At 51.1% G+C, this 20,231-nt stretch overlaps 1 protein-coding gene across 3 annotated transcripts; it reads right to left on the bottom strand.

Annotated features, from left to right (window-relative positions):
* On the bottom strand, positions 2,259-8,661 carry TRNP1 (TMF1-regulated nuclear protein 1). 3 transcript variants are annotated; one of them, XM_021093295.1, is made up of 4 exons: positions 7,643-8,661; positions 6,750-6,848; positions 5,843-5,940; positions 2,259-3,015 (listed from the first exon to the last, which is right to left on the bottom strand). In XM_021093295.1, exon 1 carries the CDS (start codon positions 8,506-8,508, stop codon positions 7,804-7,806), a length of 705 nt encoding a protein of 234 aa, XP_020948954.1. In that variant the 5' UTR covers positions 8,509-8,661; the 3' UTR covers positions 2,259-3,015; positions 5,843-5,940; positions 6,750-6,848; positions 7,643-7,803.

The following is a 20,231-nucleotide window of genomic DNA, read 5'->3' as shown; positions in this document are numbered from 1 at the left end:
TGGAGGGGATGCTCACAGTGGGGAGTGGGGTTCACTCAGATGTGCTTGTTTCAGAGGTGAGAGCCAGAAACCCACGGCACACGTGCGTATACACTGGATTCCGCCCACATGCACGGTTACCCCTGCAGGGATTGGGAACACATCAGCAGACAAAAGACCAAGATCCCTGCCCTTGTGAAGATGGCATTCTAATGGGGTGGCACTGCTCACTAAAACTATATGGTCTGAGAAAGTCAGTGGTGCCTAAAAATATTCATAGCAGGGTAAGGGATTGGAAGTGCTGGGGTTCACAATTTGAAAAAGGATCAAACCTCCTTGAAAGGGTGACATTTAGTTGAACAAAGGCTTAAAGACAGTGGGAAGCGAGCCATGAGGATGTCTGGGGAAAGAGCAAGAGCGTTCCTGGCAGAGGGAACTTGTCAGTGTACTCTCGCTCCCCGAGGGAGTGTCTGGGGAAGGGCGAACGCGCCTCAGGGTGTCTAGCTGAGCTTGTGCAGACGTGTGTGCTCCCCGAGAGAAGCGGGAGACTGAGACAGGAGTTCCCGCTGACGGCTTCCACTTCTGGAATGCTCTGCTTCAGGCCGGGCACCGTGCTCAGCCCTCCCTGCTCATGCCCTCTCATTTCACTCTCATCTCCACAAGAGCAGAGCAAGTGTTATTTCCATTTTACGGACGAGGAAACTGATGCCAGAGAGGTCAAAGGGGGTTGTCTTGCCTCCAGAGCCGTGGCTGTTGACCTCTGCACCATCCTGCCCCTGCATTCATGACACAGATGAGTGTGACGGTATGTCTCCTGTACATACATGTGACAGGGCATGTTTGGCATGTGACAGAGAAAAAGCGTTTGCATTACTGTGACTTTGCCGTTTTATGTATGACTGTGGCCCAGTGTCGCCGTGTGCCAAGTTGTATATTTTCTTGATGCAGCTGTGACACCAGCCATGGCTTGTGGTGACTATGTCAGAGGCCTGAGTGGCAGCAGGCGTGCCTGTGGGTGTGTTTGGGGGTGGTGCCATGTTTCCAGGTGCGAGAAAAACACTGACTCAGTGGCTGGCATTGTTCTCTCATGGATAATTCCTGTAGCCATCTATGATGCCAGGACAGGAAAAAAATCAAGAACTGGGAATCAGAGGCTAAGGGAGGAAAGACCCACCCCGCACCCCCAACCCCTCAGTGCTCTCTCATCAGTCCACCACCCCCCATGACCCGCAGTTGGTGGTGGGGCAGGGGAGCTCCGGAGGGGGAAACCCATTGCTGTGAACTTGGGGAACAGAAGACATGACCCCAGGCGGTTACATGATGTGTTGCCCTTCCGGCCCCACTCTCCGCCCTTCTCCATGCTCTGCGCCCTTGGGAGGCCGACCTCTATGGACTGTGCATCAATGGCTCCCTTGTTCCTCTCTGTTTCAGCCAATGAGAATCCCAGCAGGAAGTACTGGAGGGAGGAGGCGAATTGGGTGTTTATTCCCCCTGTCCCCTTCCCGCCAGGTTGCTGTGGCTGCCTACAACTCCCAACCAAAGAACTGCTCCCGGCAGGGCCTCCCTGGGCCCTCCGCACCCGCTCCTCTTTGCACCTCGTCAGGCCCAGGCGTTATAAAGCCCTCCCCCTGTTGCTGGCCACAGAGAGCTGCACTGTACCTTGTTAGTTGTGTAGCCAAGAGTCCCTTTTTCAATCTCTCCCCAGTTTGAGTGTCCCCTGTCTCCTGTTGGGACCCTGACCGACAGACAAGACCATCCGTCCACCAGCACAGTCACAGACAATCCTCCCTCATGCTGCAGGGGTTCCCCAAACAGCCTTGACCTCCCTGTGTCACAAGGTCTCCGCATGCATTCCAGTCCATTCCATTCCCTAGCTTCCTTGGCACATCCTTTCTTTTCTTTTTTTTTTTCTTTCCTGTCTTTTTAGGGCCACACCTGTGGCATATGGAAGTTCCCAGGCGAGGGGGGGAAATCGGAGCTGTAGCAAGGCCAGGGATCGAACCCCAGTCTTCATGGATACTAGTCGGGTTCATTACCACTGAGCCACAGTGGGAACTCCCCCTCAGCCCATCCTTAACTGGAGAAGACTTCCTGGAGAGGGACAGCTTTGAGCCAGGCCAAGGGAGAAGTCAGTCTGTAAATCAGTCAACAAGCCCAGATCACCAGATGAAACTAAACTGAAGCTGCTCAAGGAGCTGCCAGCTTAAGGAGCTGTGACGGACACACACAAAGGAAAGGCGGCGAGGGCACTTGCAAAGTAAACCTCAAAACCACACGCATCTGTCTCACATTGCTGAGATTTATTCTTCCTGAATGTATAAATCAGGGAACTGACTCAATACACGTTCATTTTGCGGAATTCTACAAGTTCTGGGCTGCGTGTGAGTCGAGGGACCCCTTCCCTCTCCCATCAGGAGATTTGAATCAGTGTGCCCCCTGTTTTCATTTAAAACCTAGACTTGTTATGTGGCCAACACTCCTTCCTGAGAAAGAGGTGTGTCCCCCGGGAGCTGATCCTCTTTCTGAGGGGCCACCGGCAGGTGCCCACATGGTAGGGCAAGGACGGTGGACTAGGGCAACTGAGGAATTGCTCAGAGCAGTATTTTCCCTCAAATGGGCCTCCTGGCGCTGTTACACTGAGAAGCAACGACACCTACCACACTGCGGGCCCCAGCTATGCTGTGGCTTGTTTAAGAATGACTCTATTCTTAAAAAGAAATCCTTTTCACTTTCACACTGGCAAGGTGTGCTGCACTCTTAAATAATCTGATTGCATCTCAAGGACTTGTCATAACATTTCCAATTGTACAGTGTAAGCCAAAGTCAGATGTGTCACACATAAGGACATTCAGAGTACAGGCACCTTCCCCGCAATCCCGCCCCTCGCCACTCTAAAGTGAAGGGCTCCTGTGATGGGAGGAGGGCGCCGGGCTTGAGCAGGGTGGATTTGAGACGACTTCCTGAAGGAGGTGCCCAGGAAAGGAGCAGAATCCAGGAGTCAGGTCCAGAGTCGGGGCACTGAGGAGCTGGGAGGAGCTGGAAAGGATAACGTCAAGAGCTTTAATTACCTCTCTCACAGCCACCCGGCCCCACCCAAGCCCTTCCACATCCACCTCCTTAAGAGGGGCCATTGTGAAGAGAAGGTATAGAGGCCATATTTTGGAATGGGCTCCCCTGGCTCCCTCCCTGGAAGGGGTGGGGGCCCCTGGGGTGAGCTCCCTTGGGCCTCTGTCCTTGGCTAGGATCCCCACTGGTCTGAGCAGCTGGAATGGAATGTTCCTGGGATAAAAAGCCTGCCCCTCCTCCTCTCCCCTTATGGAGTTCCTCAGAGACTGCAGGAGGGGGAAAGAAGGGGGGGAAACCAGTCCAGGGATGCCTGATATGGCGATGCTCTGGAGAAGCCAAGGCCCATACTGCCTGGGGGCTCTGTCTTGGCACCCTCTCCTGGGATAGGTAAGTTGGCTCCTCCGAACATTTACAGACCTCTTCTGTGTGCTAGGCACATGGTATGACCTTTTATTTAATACTCAGAAGTTATCTCCTCCCTAAACTCCCCATAAAACACACACACACACACACACACACACAAATAGCTCAGAGGAGGGAAGTCAATTGCCCAAGGTATCCCACCTGAGAAGCTCCAGGCCAGGACTAAACCCCAGGCCTGTCTTGTTCTAAGACAGGACAAATTGCCCTGCCACCCTCCTCCTCTGCCATCCCAGGCTCTTTGCTCTCTTTGGCACCAAACACTCCAGCCTAAGTGTGAGTGGAGGCAGCCCTCCAAGGCAAGCCCAGGCCCTGAGCATCCTTGGCTTGTCCTTGTGCTGATTCAGCCTTACTCACCCCCCAGAGCCCAGACAACCAAGCTGGGGAGCCAGCCTGTGGAGCCGTGCCCAGATCTTGGAGGATTGGCACCTTCTGCCACCTCTCCAACATCTCACCACTTCCCTCCTCAGAACCAAGGACCAGGGGTCACTGTACCCAGACACAAAAGGTGAGAGTCTAGAAGCCCTCATTAGCCCACTAAATGAAGAGCCACATAGGGAGTTCTCTTCCGGCACAGCAGGTTAGGATCCAGTGTTGCCACCTTGGGTTGCTGCCTTGGCTCAGGTTTGATTTCTGGCCTGGGAACTTCCGCATGTTGTGGGCATGGCCAAAAAAAAAAAAAAAAGAAAAAGCCGCATAGCCTAATGTTTACGGTGTCCTCTATTTAGAGGTTCCATGTTCTCAGGCAAGTCACCTGCACTCCCCGATCCTCAGTTTCCTCATTGGAGGAAATGAGGATAACTCCTACTTTGCAAAGTAGATGGGTTGAAGCAACTTTGGAAAGATTTTCCTGAAAAGACAGCTGCAAAGTGCTTAGCACAGTGCCTGGCATATTTGAGGTGGTGGTTTATATTTTATTCCAGAACCAAGGATTCCCTTCCCCCATCACTCCTGGCCAGGGTGTGGTCAAGGTCTGATGTGGGAAGAAATAGGCTGGGGAGCTCCCAGCTTTCCCAAATACCTCCTCCCACGCTGGCTGTAAAATAGGGGAGGAGATAAATAGTCTCTCCTTCAGCTCAGAGAAGACTGGGATCCTGGATTTTTTTCAGGGGACCTGGCTGTCTGGGAAAGGGAACCTCCTAGAGACGTCTAGCCCACTGCACGCTTGGTGCACCTTGGTTGAGATCTGTTGCCGCAACGTAATCTTTAGGAAGCCGCCTTGATCCCCAGGTGGCGGCGGGGTGCGGTGTTTTCATCAATTATCAGGGTAGCAAATCTGGGAGGAGAGAAATGACTCTGGGCTTTCACCCAGACTGTGACCGCCCACAGAAGCAACCTCTCTTTTCAGGAAAATCTTTCCTAATGGACCTCCCCTGTGAGGTCAGAGGCCCGCCCCATCTCTAAGTGACCACCAGTACCCGCTCCTTCTGCCAGACCCTTAAAGCTCAAAGCCTGCGAAGCCGGGACAACGTGGGGACTGCCTGGGGGCGGGGACACTGGAAGGCCGCGCCTGCTCCAGGCCACGCCCCCACGCCCGGGAAGCAGCCCACACTGCCCTCTGGTGGCACCGTCCAGAGGCGCCCTGACTCGGCGAGGGCGGGGCCAAAAGAGTGAAAAGGGCTCCTCCAGGGGAGGGGCAGATCCCTGCTCAAGCCTTGAACCGGTCTTCTGGCCCTAGGCGCTAGCCTGAGGAAAGGCTCCGGTTCCCCATCACTTCCCTTTGCGGAGATCCCAGATTCGCTGGTGGCCATCAGTGTCCCTCAGTGCACAGACCCCTCAGGAGTCCCTGTACTCTGTTGGGCCCCCAGGGCTAGATGGCTAGGGACCTTCTAGGAAGTGTTCAGGAAGTAATTGGAGGTGGGGAGGGGCTATAGTTACTTGTGCAGGCCTAAAAACAGCCCTCCCCGCAACATAAACTGCCCAGCCCCAGAGGGTCCCCTGTGCCGGTGACGGGAAAGCTCCCTAGAGGAGGACTGGGAGACACAAGCCCTTGAAAGCAGAGACCCTCTGATTCAGCGCTGCTTCTTGAGCCCCTGGACTGAACAGATATCAATGTTTGCTGATTGAGGAGAAAATGGAGCCTGCTACAGGGGCCTTGAGTGGGCCAGGAACGGAGGGGAAGGTGATTAGTTGGCTGAGTGGGAAGAATACTGAACCAAGAGCTGGGGTTCAAGCCACTGAGCGCTGTGTGCCCTGGCAGAGGCCCTTGGTAAGAAGAGTGGGAGTGGGACATCTGGAAATGGAGGGAGGGGACAAAGCTGCCTATGACACCTGGACTAGTCTCTACTTCCTACATATATCGATTTTCCAGCAAGAGCCATCTTTAATGCCCTACCCACCCCACCCCCCTCCTCAAAATCAGGACAAAGCTGATTACCAATAAATCCCCGAGAAAGGCAAAATTGTGATGGCACAGAGCACTTTACACCATTAGCTAAAAGCTTCTCTGGACCAAATGTCCCTCTTCTGTGCAACCTAGAAAACAAACAGTCCTGGCTGCAGCCCAGCGCTGCAACCTGAGCTCCTATGTCACCTCCAGGGAGTCCTTGTCCTCTCTGGGCCTCTAGACCCAAAATGACCCAAGTAGCTTTGGAAGATCCTCGCTCTCTGGGGAGGCCAGAGGATGCCAGGGCCCCTCATGCTCTCCCAGACCCAAAGATATCAGAGTCTCTGAGTCCTCCTCCTGGACTTCCCTTCCCCATCAAAGAATGAGTTCAGGAAGGCCTGGTTGTTAGCTGAGAAACCAGCCAAAAAGTTTGGTACCTGGGAGAGGAAGGGCTGGGGGCAGGGGAGGGGGTGGTTAGGTGAGGGCCCCTGGGGCTCTGCTTTTCAGAACAGTGAGCCTGACCCAGAGGACCCTAGGATTAAACCAGATTCCCATGACTCTAATGATCTCATCCTACCCCCTTGTCGCCACTCCCAAGCCCTGAAATGAGGAGGGACAGCTCTGCTCAGAGAAGGACTGAGGAAACCCACCCAAAAGAGGGGCAGAGTTATTCTAGGTCACACAGCAGACAGGCTGATGCCAGTTCTCTCTAGCCCCTGCCCTGGACGGGAGAGATGCTGCAGGAAGGACACATGGGCTTAGGACCTAGGTTTGTCCGTAGCTGCCGTGTGACCTTGCCATTCCATAAAATGAGGACTTTAAATTAGCTCCCAAAAGCAGGGCCTGTTTCTAGGTGTGATATAAAGGAATAAAACATTCTTCCATGACTTATGGAGAAGACAGACCTCTGCCCTATGTTAATCTCACTACAACCCTTCCAGAAGGTGAAGATACCCACTTCACAGACTGACAAGTGAGGCTGCAGTCGATGCAGCCGGTGAGCAGCAGAGCAGCAGCCAGGCCATTCCCAGCTGAGTGGGGCAGGAGACTGGAGGGCCTGAAGGGCATGCGGAAAGGAAGAGAAGCAGATCTCATTTCAGGTCTGGCCCTTTAAGGCCCCCCCTTTCTAAGAGCTGATGACATACCTGCCCTCCCCCCTCCCCCGGGGTCCTGTTAAACGATGTCACCTGGCTCCATCCCTGGCAGAGCCATCTTGGCAACAGGTTAGGAGGGGCCTCTAGGAGAGCCAGCAAGGCTTTAGGCAGTCACCAAACACCCTACTCTGGTCATAAGTCAGCCTGTACTCAGCTGGAAGCTGCATGGGGACCTGCGAAAGATCTGTCTCCTGGGAGTGGAAGGGCCTAACTTAGCCTCTCTGGGATTCCATCTCCCCAGATGGAAAATAGGGGCTTAGGAGGGACCTCGGTGGTATATCGCTGTACCAGACCCCACCCCATCCTGGGGCCTCAGTATTCGGTCCTCCAGGAGGGCGGTGCCAGAAAGCAGCAGCCTCAAGGGCAAGACTCTTCTTACAGCCCCAAGGGACCCAGGAAAGGGAGCGCAGGTGGAGGTTTGGGGGAGGGGGTTGCTGCGCAGTGCAGCAGGCTCCAATTGGTAAAAGTGTGCTGGCAAACCCCTCCTGCTATCTGAGTATCCTCAATTTGTCCAACTATATAATGGCGACTTGGTGCTACCACCTCACTCCCCAGGAGGTCTGGGAGAGGTGGCAACAGAAAGTGGACAGTTTTATTAAGGACCCAGCAGACTCCAGAAGCCCCGGGGAAGGGAAGCCTGGAAGGCAGCGCCGCCCTGCCCCGCCCCGCCCCGCTCCACCCCATGGATGCACCGCACCTCAGTTCAGCCTCCTTTACTGGGCCCCCGGCCCCCCAACTCTCTTCCTGTGGTCGGCCAGTCTGTCCGTCCGCGTGGGTGGCGCCGTCGGTCCAGCCGGCGTTCATAATCCTTCAGTCGACGACTGCCTGTCGGGGTGGCCAGGGGTCCCCGCGCGGAGGTTAGCGCTGGGGGGAGGCAGGGCCGCGGGGTGGGCTTCGGCGGAAGGGCGAGTCAGGCTCGGGGCCGTGGCCCCGTCGCAGGCGCCCGGCGCCCCAGGGCACACAGCCGCCCAGACCCAGCGCGGAGGCGAGCAGCGCGGGCGGGCGGGCGCGGCGACCGCGGCGCGAGCCCTTTTTGAGCCGCGACCCGTGCGCTGCCAGGTAGAGCTCGGCCTGCGCCACGCCGCCGCTCAAGCGACCCAGGCTTTCGGCGCGATGCGCCAGGCGTAGCTCGGCGGCCAGGAAGACGCGGTGCAGCTGCAGCACGCGGCTCTCCAGCTCTGACACCAGGCGCCGGCGGCCCTCCACCTCCAGCAGCCGCCGCCGAGCTTCGGCCAGCTCCAGCGCACGGCCCCCAGACCCGGCAGCCGCGGCAGCCACCTTGCTGGGGCCGCCGCCCGCGCCCCCTGCCGGCCCAGTACCCCCAGCGCCCCCGCTAGCGCCCTGACGCCAACGCTGTAGCTCCTGCCCCTCCGCTGAGCCCGCCGACTCCGGGACCACCTCGGGCAGCGGTGAAGCCTGAGCCGGGGTCGGGGTCAAGGTCGGAGTTGAAGGTGGGGGCTCAGGGGACGACAAGGGCTCCCGGGGCGGCGGCGGTGGAGACCCGGGTTCCGCCGTCCCTTCCTGGGCCCCCGGGCCGCAGGCGCTGATGCGGCAGCCCGGCATCCCCCGCCCCCTGGCGGCCCACAACAGTCGATCCTCGGGTTTGGCTGGCTGTCCCCCGCTGTCCCCCGACCCGGGGGAGGACGCACACGCGAGAAAGATGCAGCCAAAGCCTTGCGCCAGCGCCGCGCCGGCTGCCGGTGCGTCTTATAGGACACGGGGCGGAGCGAAGGGCAGCACAGCCAGTCAGACTGTCAGGTCCTGAACCCGCCTCCCATGCCCCGCCCCGTCAGGACTGAGCTCAAACCCTTCGGGTCCTTGGACCTTCGTTCCACGCAGCCCCGTTAGGGCAGCCAGTCCCTATCTACCTCCCCCAAAATCGGGGTGGAAAGGGGAACGCATCTTCTCTCGTCTGGCCCCTGAGCCAAAAGCTATAGTAGCTGGTGCTGAGAGTTTTGCCTGATGGCACACCAGGTACCAGTGAAAGCTGGACTAGAACTCAAGAGTTTTGATTCCTTACACCGTCCACCTTCCTGTACCGCACGCTGCCCCTTGGCCGAATAGGCTCTACCTGGTCTCCTGGGCCATAAACTTCGCCAGGACCCTGTTCTCCAATCTTCCTGTGGCGATGTAGAGATTAACACAGAGGAGCTACTGGTGTCGAGGTGGGGATATGGCAGGGTTGGTTACTCACCAGGCAGGCCCTTAATTTGCGGAACGGCTGCTGCTGCGTGGCTTTGGCAACTCTTGGTGGGCCCCCTAGAGGAGCCCCACCGCACAGTGGGCAAAATTCTTTCCATGTTCTTGCCCCTGTTTGCTCCTCCCAGTAGGTGTCCCTACACCTTTTACACAGAGGCGGAAACAGATCCAGAAGGTGCAGTGGAGCCTTACCAAGATCGGGGTCTGAATCTAGACCATTCAGGGACAAACTCAGCCATTCGTGCCCTCTGAGAGCTCAGATACCCGAATCTTTTCATTGTCACTGAGGGTACCCTCTTTAACTGGGACTTTAGTCATACTGGCAAAATGATGGTACTGAGTTCTGGCCATTTTCCCACAGCAGAAGTGACGGCCATACTACCTCCAAACACTGACCCAGACTCCGTAGCCCTGCCATGTGCTTGAAAGTGTCATCATAACTGAGAGGTCTCTGTGTTGGGCGGTGGCAGGGGCTGGAGGGCCAAAAAACAGCTGAAACTGATTGGGAAGAACTGCAACAGATCTTGGGCTCAGGGGGGACCTGACAAATGTGTGGCCAGTGTGATTACTGCCCCAGCCTGAAAAGGAGGCTGATGGGGGTGAGGCATCCCCCCCCACCCCCATGCCCACACCCCATCGTGTTCTCTAAGTGCTTGTAAATGCCTTAGATTGAGTGATGGGGACTTGTGGGGCAACAGCCCGGCTCCTGAGAGGTAGCTCAGAGGAGCTCAGAGAGGAGCTTGAGGGGGCATTAAGCTCAGTGAAGGGGGAGGAGGACTTCGGAGGGGATGGGGGGGTGTTCAATGACGGGAAGTGGAGGCCCAGGGGAGGCTGAGGGCGTGGGCTCAGTGAATGCGATGGGCTCAGTGAGGAAAGAGGGGATTAGTGGGCACATTGGTGCCAGAGGCTCACAGAGGGAGGGGGGTGGGGCTCAGGAACTCAGAGGGGCTCAATGGGAAGGTTAGCAGGTTACCCCTTGCCCCTGCTGAGGAGGAATGTCCTACTAAATTGCCTCCTTTATTTATTTATTTACTTATTGAGTCTTTTTAAGGCTGCACCCGCCGCATATGGAGGTTCCCAGGCTAGGGGGTCTAATCAGAGCCACAGCTGCTAGCCTACACCACAGCTCACGGCAACACCGGATCCTTAACCCACTGAGCGAGGCCAGGGATCAAACCCGCAACCTCATGGTTCCCAGTTGGGTTCATTTCCACTGCGCCACAATGGGAACTCCCAGAGATAGGTGATGTTCATGGATTGGCAGACTCAACATTAGAAAAGGATTTTAATTATCTCTAATCTGTAGATGCAACAAAATCACAGGGGGTTGTTGTTGTGTGTGTGTGAGTTTAAATCCCACATACACTGCCCTTCTGGGTGACCTTGGCCAAGTCGTGAATAGGAGATTCACATTTATTGACTAGAAGAACATTCTCCATCTCTCCACAGCATCCCTAGGAGAGGGAGCATCATCAGCCTTTATTCCCAATGAGAAAATTAAGCTCAGAGAAGTAAAAAGACTTGCTCAAGGTCACACAGCAGATAAGCAGCCAAAGATTCAAACACAGGGAGTTCCTGTTGTGGCACAGTGGAAATGAACCCAACTAGTATCCATGAGGACCCAGGTTTGATCCCTGGCCTCGATCAGTGGGTCAAGGATCTGGTGTTGCCGAGATCTGTGGTGTAGGTCACAGACGAGACTCACATCCCATTTTGTTTTGGCTGTGTGGTAGGCCAGTGGCTGTAGCTCCGATTCAGGCCTAGCCTGGGAACTTCCATGTGCCTCAGGTGGGGCCCTAAAAAAGGCCAAAAAAAAAAAAAAAAAAAGATTCAAACACAGATGTGACCCACCCTAAAGTCATAGCTCACTTCCCTGTCATCTCTGACATGTTCCCTGTTCCTGTCCCCTATGGCATTTCCCATGAGTCATCTATGTGTATTTATTTATTGTTTAGTTATTTCATAGTCTCTCCCTAAACTGGTTTTGCTTATCATCAGACTTCCTTGAATTCGGGTGGAGTGCCTGGCCCGTAAGGCCACTCGAATATTTGTTGGAACTGAAAAATAATACAAAAAGAATGAAAAATAATATAAGAGTAGAGTTTCTGCTGTGGTGCAGTGGGTTAAGAATCTGACTGAAGAGGCTTGGGTCACTGCAGAGGTTTGATCCCCAGCCTGGAGCAGTGGGTTAAAGGGTTCGATGTAGCCCCGGCTATGGCATTGTTTGCAGCTGCACCTGGGATTTGGTCCCTGGCCTAAGAACTTCCAGATTCCTCGAGTGTAACCATTAACAGAAAAAGAAAAAAAGAAAAAGAATGCAAAAGAGAACAGAGCTTGTTGGGAATAGAGAACTCCCCTTCATTCACTTTTTCTTTCTTTCTTTTTCTTTTTATGGCCACAGCTGCAACATATCGAGGTTCCTGGTCCAGGGGTCAAATTGGAGCCGCAGATGAGGCCTTCACCACAGCCATAGCTACACCAGATCTGAGCCACATCTGTGACCTATGCTGCAGCTTGCAGCAACGCCTAATCCTTAAAGCCACTGAGGCCAGGGATCGAACCCGCATCCTCACAGAGACATCATTGGGTCCTTAACCCACTGAGCCACAATAGGAACTCCTCATTCATTCATTCTTTATTTCCCCTCATTTGACAAATCTGATCATTAAATTCTTTGTCGGGATGGCTGCTGAAGGCGCAGCAACAATCCGATGGGGCCCTGCCCTCAGAGAGGGCACAGGTGATGGCAGTGCAGTGAGCTATTTCCTGGGATGGGGCAACAGGGGCTATGGGAACACAGAGCAGACACTGAGCCCATCTGGGTGGGGAGGGGATCAGGGAGAGTTCCCTGCAGAAGATGATATTTAAACTGAAACCTGAAGGATGAGTCAAAGTACATGGTACACAGGTGGTGGGGGGACAGGAAGGGAGAAGGATCTGGGATGGGAACACTATGTGCACAGGACCAGACGTGAGTGAGCTTTGGCATCTGCCAGCTTCCTTCATGGCTTCCTTAAATGCCCTGAGCTCCACACTCCCAGGATTGGACCGGGGCCACAGCCAACCACCTCTTAGGGCACAGCCAGCCTGGCAAACACATTTGGAATTAGAAAATACATTTTTTTTTCTTGTCTTTTGTCTTTTGAGGGCCGCACCTGCAGCATGTGGAGGTTCCCAGGCTAGGGGTCTAATCGGAGCTGCACCTGCCAGTCTATGCCACAGCCACAGCAACACCAGATCTGAGCCATGTCTGCGACATACACCACAGCTCACAGCAACACCAGATCCCTAACCCACTGAGCAAGGCCTGGGATCGAACCTGAAACCTCATGGTTCCTAGTCGGATTTGTTAACCACTGAGCCACAACGGGAACTCCTAATTTTTTTTTTTTAATGGCTGTACATACAGCATGTGGAAGCTCCCAGGCCAGGGACTGAATCCAAGCCACAGCTGCAACCTTTAACCCACTGCACTGGGCCCAGTATCAAACCTGAGTATCCATAGCAACTTGAGGCACTGCAGTCAGATTCTTAACCCACTGCACCACAGCAGGAACTCCCAGAAAAAAAAAAAAAAAATTTTTTGTTCTTTTTTGGCCACCCTGCGGCATTTGGAGTTCCTCTGCCAGGGATCAGATCCGAGCCTCAATTGTGACCTGAGCCACAGCTCTGACAACACCAGATCCTTCACCCACTGTGTTGTGCCAGGGATTGAGCCTGCATCCCAGTGCTCCCAAGATGCCGCCCATCCCGTTGTACCACAGCAGGAACTCCCCAGAAAAAAAAAATATATATATATATATTTTTGTTTGTTTGTTTGTTTTTTGTCTTTTTGTCTTTTCTAGGGCCGCTCCCGGGGCATATGGAGGTTCCCAGGCTAGGGGTCGAATCGGAGCTGTAGCTACCGGCCTACGCTGGAGCCACAGCAATGCAGGATCCGAGCCGCGTCTGCAGCCTACACCACAGCTCACGGCAACGCCAGATCCTTAACCTACTGAGCAAGGGCAGGGACCGAACCCGCAACCTCATGGTTCCTAGTCGGATTCGCTAACCCCTGAGCCACGACGGGAACTCCAGAAAAAAAATATTTTTAAACTATAAAGTTTATTATCTTTTTCCCTGATTTTTTATCAAAATGTACATTCCTTTTGTAGGAAAGATAGGAAATAGAGAAAATACTAAAATTTTAAAAAAGAATAGCAAGGAAAGGCATCCAGAATTAAAGACTTGAATCTGAATTGAAGCTCAGTCCTCCCCTAGCTGCACAACTCTGAGAGAGGCACTTTTTCTATGTCAACTTCGGGGTCTGAGACGTGGACCCTCTAATACCTATGGCAAAGATACAGATATGCAAAACTCAAAAATTTGTCCAAGACTGAATAGACTTGTGGTTGCCAAAGGGGAGGGGAAGGAAGGGAGGGGGAATGGACGGGGAGTTTAGGGTTAGTCCATGCACACTGTTACATTTAGAATGGGTAAGCAATGAGGGCCTGCTGTTCAACACAGGGAACTATACACAATCACTTGGAACACCGTGGAAGATAATAGGAAAAAAGAATGTATGTCTACATAGGACTGGGTCACTTTGCTGTACAGCAGAAATTGACAGAACAGTGTAAATCAACTATAATAAAAAAACAAAATAAATACTGCATATCCAAAAAAAAAAAAAAAAAAAAAAAGGAGTTCCCATGGTGGTGCAGAGGTAACCATCCCAGCTAGTATCCATGAGAATTCAGGTTCCATCCCTGGCCTTGCTCAGTGTGTTAGAACACTAGCATTGCCGGGAGCTGTGGTGTGGGTCACAGACTCAGCTCGGATCCTGCGTTGCTGTGGCTGTGTTGTAGGCCGGTGGGTACAGCTCCAATTAGACCCCTAGCCTGGGAACCTCCATATGCCACAGGTGCAGTCCTAAAAAGACAAAAAAAAAAAAAAAAAAGACTGCATCCAAGTTCTCACAGCTAGTCTTCTGTAGTTAGAGATCATGAAAGAGAAGAGGCAGCCAAGGGGGACCTGGTTCCAGATGCAGAGTCCTGTCCATTATACACACTCCCCTCCCAGGACTGCAGCCAGTGGAGACAGAACTATATGGAGGGAGGATGCAGCCCAAAGCAGGATCCCTTCCATCAGCTGAGAGGCCGGTGGGGTAGGGCAGGAGGTCAAGGCTTAAAGAGTTGATGTCCACCTCTGCCAAGAAGATTCAGGGCCTCTGCTAAGAGATCCAACCCCTCCCTTTCAGCCTCTTCCTGGCAACCTGGTCTGGCATCCTCCAGGATGTGATATCAGTTTAATAATTTAGCAGATGCGGACAAAGATAGCAGCTCTGAAAATAACCCAGCCAGGCCGCAGCCTCCATCTCCTCTTTGCTCAGCAGACTCCCCTGCCCCCCCACCAAGGTCTCTGGTTGCCCCACACACTCATCAGCAGGCTCCTGATTCGACATCTCCTCTTTCTTCTACCCTCCTCCTCCTTACCTCCTCTTTCTTGCCATTCTCAAATGAAGAGCTTTTGTATTCATTAGATCTTAAAGGAACCTCGTGCCACAAGTCAGAAGACTTGGGTTTAATTCACAATGTGGACTTGAGCAAGTCCCTCCTCTTCTCTAAGTCTCTGTTTCCACATCTGTAGAATGAGGGCTCTGGATTCCTAAAGGTCCCAAGAACAACATGATTGGGTAGGGGAAGGGCAGGGCCCCAGACAGGGGACCAGATAGCTTTCCCAGGAAGGCAAAAGTGCAGTGTCAGATACTATATGATACCACTTATATGGGGAATCTAAAATATGGCACAGGGGGAGTTCCCATTGTGGCGGAGCAGAAACAAATCCAACTAGGAACCATGAGGTTGTGGGTTCCATCCCTGGCCTCGCTCAATGGGTTAAGAATCTGGCATTGCCATGAGCTATAGCGCAGGTCAGAGGCAGCTCGGATCTGGTGTGGCTGTGTCTGCGGTATAGGCTGGCAGCTATAGCTCCAATTCAACCCCTAGCCTGGGAACCTCCATATGCCGCAGGTGCAGCCCTAAAAAGCAAAAAAAAAAAAAAAAAAAAACCAAAAAAAAAAAAAAAAGTATATATATATATATATATATATATATACATATGGCACAGGGAGTTTCCACTGTGGCTCCATGAGGATTTGAGTTCAATCCCTGGCCTTGCTCAGTGGGTTAAGGATCCGGCATTGCTGTGAGCTGTGGTGTAGATCACAGATGCGGCTTGGATCTGGTGTTGCTGTGGCTGTGGCATAGGCTGGCAGCTGCAGCTCTGATTTGACCCCTAGCCTGGGAATTTTGATGTGCCTCAAGTATGGCCCTAAAAAGAAAAAAAAAAAAAAAAGAATGGGTAGACAATGTGGTCCTGCTGTATAGCACAGGGAACTATGTCCAATCAAGTGTGATGGAACATGATGAAAGAGAATATGAGCAAAAGGATGTAAATATATGTATGACTGGGTCGCTTTGCTGTATAGCAGAAATTGACAGAACAATGTAAATCAACTAAAATTTAAAAAAAACGAAGACTTCTCCGATGGCCTAGCCGGTTAAGGCTCCTACGTTTTCACTGCTATGGCTTGGGTTGCTGTTGTGGTGCAGGTTCGATCCCTGGCCTGGGAATTTCCACATGCTGTGGGTGTGGCAAAAAAAGAAAAAAAAAATTTAAAAAAACCCTGCAGTTCAGTGCCATCTCAGTCAACAGCACTGTAACCCATCCTGCTGCTCCATCCAGAGAGTTCACAAGTTTTCTTTTTTTAAAATTTCTCTTGTGATGAAAATTTTGCCCTAGTTCTCATTCCCAGAACAAAAGGCTGTGACTTGTGTTTGTGTTCACAATGGATGTAGCAGGTTCCATGTGCTTTTGGTGTTTCATCACATTTCTGACAAGTAGAAATGTTACTTCCCTCTGGGAAGTTGGAAACAGCAATATGTTTTCCCCCTTGAAGCTTTGTTCAAGTCAATCCCCACCTTTATGGGTCTCAGTTTTCACCTTTCTAAAATGCCCAGGTCTTGAAGGGTAAGAAAGCTACGTTTAGAGTCCGTGATCTCTAGATTGTAAGCTCCAAAGGGGTGACATTGAGTCTGCTTTCATGCATTTATTCAGAACAAAATTAAGCACTTACCATGTACCAGCCACTGTGCAAGGTGCTCTGAGCACAGCAGTAAATAAGAGAAGCGCAGGAGTTCCCATTGTGGCTCAGCGAGTTAAGAACCCAACATAGTGTGTGCGAGGCTGTAGGTTCCATCCCTGGCCTCGCTCAGTGGGTTAAGGATCCGGTGTTGTTGCAAGCTGCAGCATAGGTCGCAGATGCAGCTAGGATCTGGTGTTGCTGTATCTGAGGTGTAGGCCAGCAGCTGCAGCTCCGATTGGACCCCTAGCCCCCAAAACTTCCATGTGTTGCAGATGCAGCCACAAAAAGAAAGAAAAAAAGAAAAGGAAAAAAAGCACAATCCCTGTTCCCACAAAGCTTACATTTCAGAAGCCAAAATAATTAACTCCCAAGAAATGTGCCATAAAGGAACAATAAAATACCTGCCAATATTTGCTTGGTGTTTACTCTGTGCCAAGTACAGAGTACCTACACTATGAGGTACTCCTTATTTTTCAGATAAGGAGCCTGAAGGACAGAGTAGTTAAGTAAATGCGACCAAGGTCACATAGTCAAGGGGTGGCCAGGCTAGGATTCAACACCCAGGCAGTCTGCCTCCAGAGCCTGTCTTCAACCATGAGGCCATAGTGTTTCCCCAGAAATCAAGAACAAGATGACATGATAGAAAGGGGAGCCGGGAAGGCAACTCCTTAAGAGGTGACATTTAACTTGAAACATGAATGATGAGGAGTCAGTTAGGTAGAACTGGGGAGAGAAATTTCCCAGCAGAAAAACGAATACGTGCAAAGGTCCTGAGACAGAAAGAGGTGTTCAGTGTCTGCCAAGCTGGCAGGAAAATGAGGAGAGCTGAAGTCAGAGGAGCTGGGTCTGGAAGCTAGGGAGAGGATTTGGGGTTTTATTCTATGAGCAGAGGAAGCCTTTCAAAGGTTAAAGCGGGGATCAACAGGATCTGATTTGTTTTGCAAAGATCGTGCTATTAGCTATGTGGAGAATGAACTGAAAGGCAGTAGGAGGAGAATGCCAGAGGACAGTTAGGAGATTAGTGGAGTAATCCAGCTGACAGAGGACGTGGCCAGGCCAGGAGTGATGGCAAGAGGTAGGAGGGGGCACAGATTTGAGTTTTAATTGGAGGTGAAATGAAAGGACTTGTGGATGGATTAGTGTGGGGGTGAGGGAAGGCCCTCCAGGTTTGTGGATAGAGCAGCAAAAGCTATCATGGTGCCCTTGTCTGAGATGAAAAAGACCAGGGAGGAGCAGGTTTAGTAAAGAAATCAAGGTCAAGAGGTTTTGTTTTGTTTCCCTGAATAATAAATTGCTTCATTCCAAAAACAACAGGAGTTCCCTGGTGGCACAGAGGGTTAAGGATTTGGCATCGTCACTGCTGTGGCTCGGGTCGCTGCTCTGGCACAGGTTTTTTTTTTTTTTTTATTTTCCCACTGTACAGCAAGGGGGTCAGGTTATCCTTAGATGTATACATTGCAGTTACAGTTTTTTCCCCCACCCTCTCTTCTGTTGCGACATGAGTATCTAGACATAGTTCTCAATGCTATTCAGCAGGATCTCCTTGTAAATCTATTCTAGGTTGTGTGGCACAGGTTTGATCACTGGCCCTGGAACTTCCACACGCCTTTGGTAAGGAAAAAAAAAGAAGAAAAACAAAAGAAGTCTGCAATAGTAGCCCATTCTATTTTCTCATTTTTTAGCCTAACTAGGAAATAGTATATCGTGTGAAAGGTATATATTCAGTTCTCAAGGTGGAAAGATTATTTGAAATAACTGGCCTTAGCATAACCGCATTCAGATAACATGATTTGAGTTCCTGTACACTGGAAAATGAAAGTCTGACTTGTAAAATCATGCTGATGACACATCAGTCTAATGCAGAAAGGCAAAACTCAGCTGGGATTAGTAGATGCAAACTATTACAATGGATAAGCAATGAGGTCCTGCTGTATAGCACAGAGAACTATATCCAATCACTTGTGCTAGAACATGACAGAAGATAATATGGGGAAAGAATGTATATATGCATGACTGGATCACTTAGCTGTACAGCAGAAATTGACAGAACATTATAAATCAACTATACTTTAAAATTTCTTTTTTAAAAAAGGCAAAACTCAATAAAAAGGAAATACTCAGATTTCCTTGTGGCATAGCAGGGTAGGGATCCAGCGTTGTCAGTGTAGTGGTTTTGGTCACTGCTGTGGCACAGGTTCGACCCCAGGCCCAGGAACTTCCACATGCCATGGGGGCACAGCCAAAATTAAATAAATAAATAAATAAATAAATAAATAAATAAATAAGAAATACAGAGAAGAAAAAAAATATATATATATATATCTTTTTTTTTTTCTTTTCTGGTCCTTTGTCTTTTTAGGGCCACAATCACAGCATTTGGAAGTTCCCAGGCTAGGGGTCAAATCAGAGCTGTAGCCTCTGGCCTATGCCACAGCCACAGCAATGCCAGATCCAAGCCACATCTGCGAGCTACACCACAGCTCACAGCAATGCCAGATCCTTAACCCATTGGGAGAGGCCAGGGATCGAACCTGGAAACTCATGTTTCCTAGTTGGATTCATTTCTGCTACACCCCGACGGTTTTCTTTCCTACTCTCAATACTCTGCTCACAGAACACTTCACTTCTGACATGTCTGGTCACCAAACGTGTGTGTGCGTTTTCCCACACCAATCAATTCTTCAACACTAGCTGGGTGTCTTGCAATTCATTGCGATTCGATTTTGACACTAACCAGACGTAGGAGAGACCCCACAGGTGAGGGCCTATTGCCACAAGACGGCCTTCACTTCAGATGCCATGTCACAAGTAGTAGATCCCCAGGTTACTCGCAACTTCTGTCCAACTTTGCTGCAGATCAGAGGTTTCCACGACCCCCTCCTTGCATTCAGTAATTTGCTAGAACAGCTCAAGAGCACAGGGAAACACCAGTTTATTATCTAATAAAGGATAAGATAAAGGATACAAAGGAACAGCCAAATGAAGAGATACCTAGCATGAGACCTGGAAGGGTCTTCTGTCCCGTGGATCTGGGGTGCAGCAGCCTCCCAGCATGTGGATATGTTCACCAGCCCAGCAGCTCTCCAAACACTGTACCTTGGAGATTTTTATGGAGGCTTTATCACATAGGCATGATTAAATTATTAACTCAATCTCCAGCCCAAATCCCTCCTGAGCATGGGGTGAGGGGTACTGAAAGTTCCAAGTCTCAGCTTCCATTCCTTTTTTTTTTTTTTTTTTTTTTTTTGTCTTTTTAAGGCTGCACCTGTGACATATGGAAGTTCCCAGGATAGGAGTTAAATTGGAGCTGTAGCTGCCAGCAACAGCCAAGCAACGTGGGATCCAAACTGCATCTGCAACCTATGCCACAGCTTGCAGCAACACTGGATCCTTAACCCATTGATTGAGGCCAGAGATCAAACTCATGTCCTCATGGATCCTAGACAGGTTCATTCCCACTGAGCCACAAGGGGAACTCCATAAATGATGGTTAAATTTTTTAAAAATTATCCTCTGTAAAGCATCAGTGAGCTGACTCCATAGTAAGGAAACAGAAGTCAGAAATGACAAGAAAGGGCAATTCCTCAGGAGCAAATAGGTCTTGTAGCTGATGTTGGCCCTGAAGTCACCTGTTGAACCCTAAGGCCCAGATCTTTAACCCATGATAAGGCATTTCACAGCATAATCATTTCATGAAGTTCCTAAGTCAAATCATTATGCTGTATACACCTTAAACTTATGCACTGCGGCATGTCCATTCTATCTCAATAAATAAAACCGGAAGAAAAAAAGACATTTTACAACAGAACCCGGGGCACAAAGTTTCACAAGCAATACTCACCCTAATTATATGTGAGGCAGATGGATATTTCCTGTCTAATCTATTCCATACTACTCGACTGCCTCTTTTTTTTTTTTTTTTTTATCTTAATGCTGGTTGAGATCTATTAAACAATGGAAA

This window comes from Sus scrofa, chromosome 6 (assembly GCF_000003025.6).
Source record: "Sus scrofa isolate TJ Tabasco breed Duroc chromosome 6, Sscrofa11.1, whole genome shotgun sequence".
Lineage (NCBI taxonomy): Eukaryota > Metazoa > Chordata > Mammalia > Artiodactyla > Suidae > Sus > Sus scrofa.
Note: the sequence above shows the minus strand (reverse complement) of the source record. Positions and strands in the feature narration are given on the sequence as shown.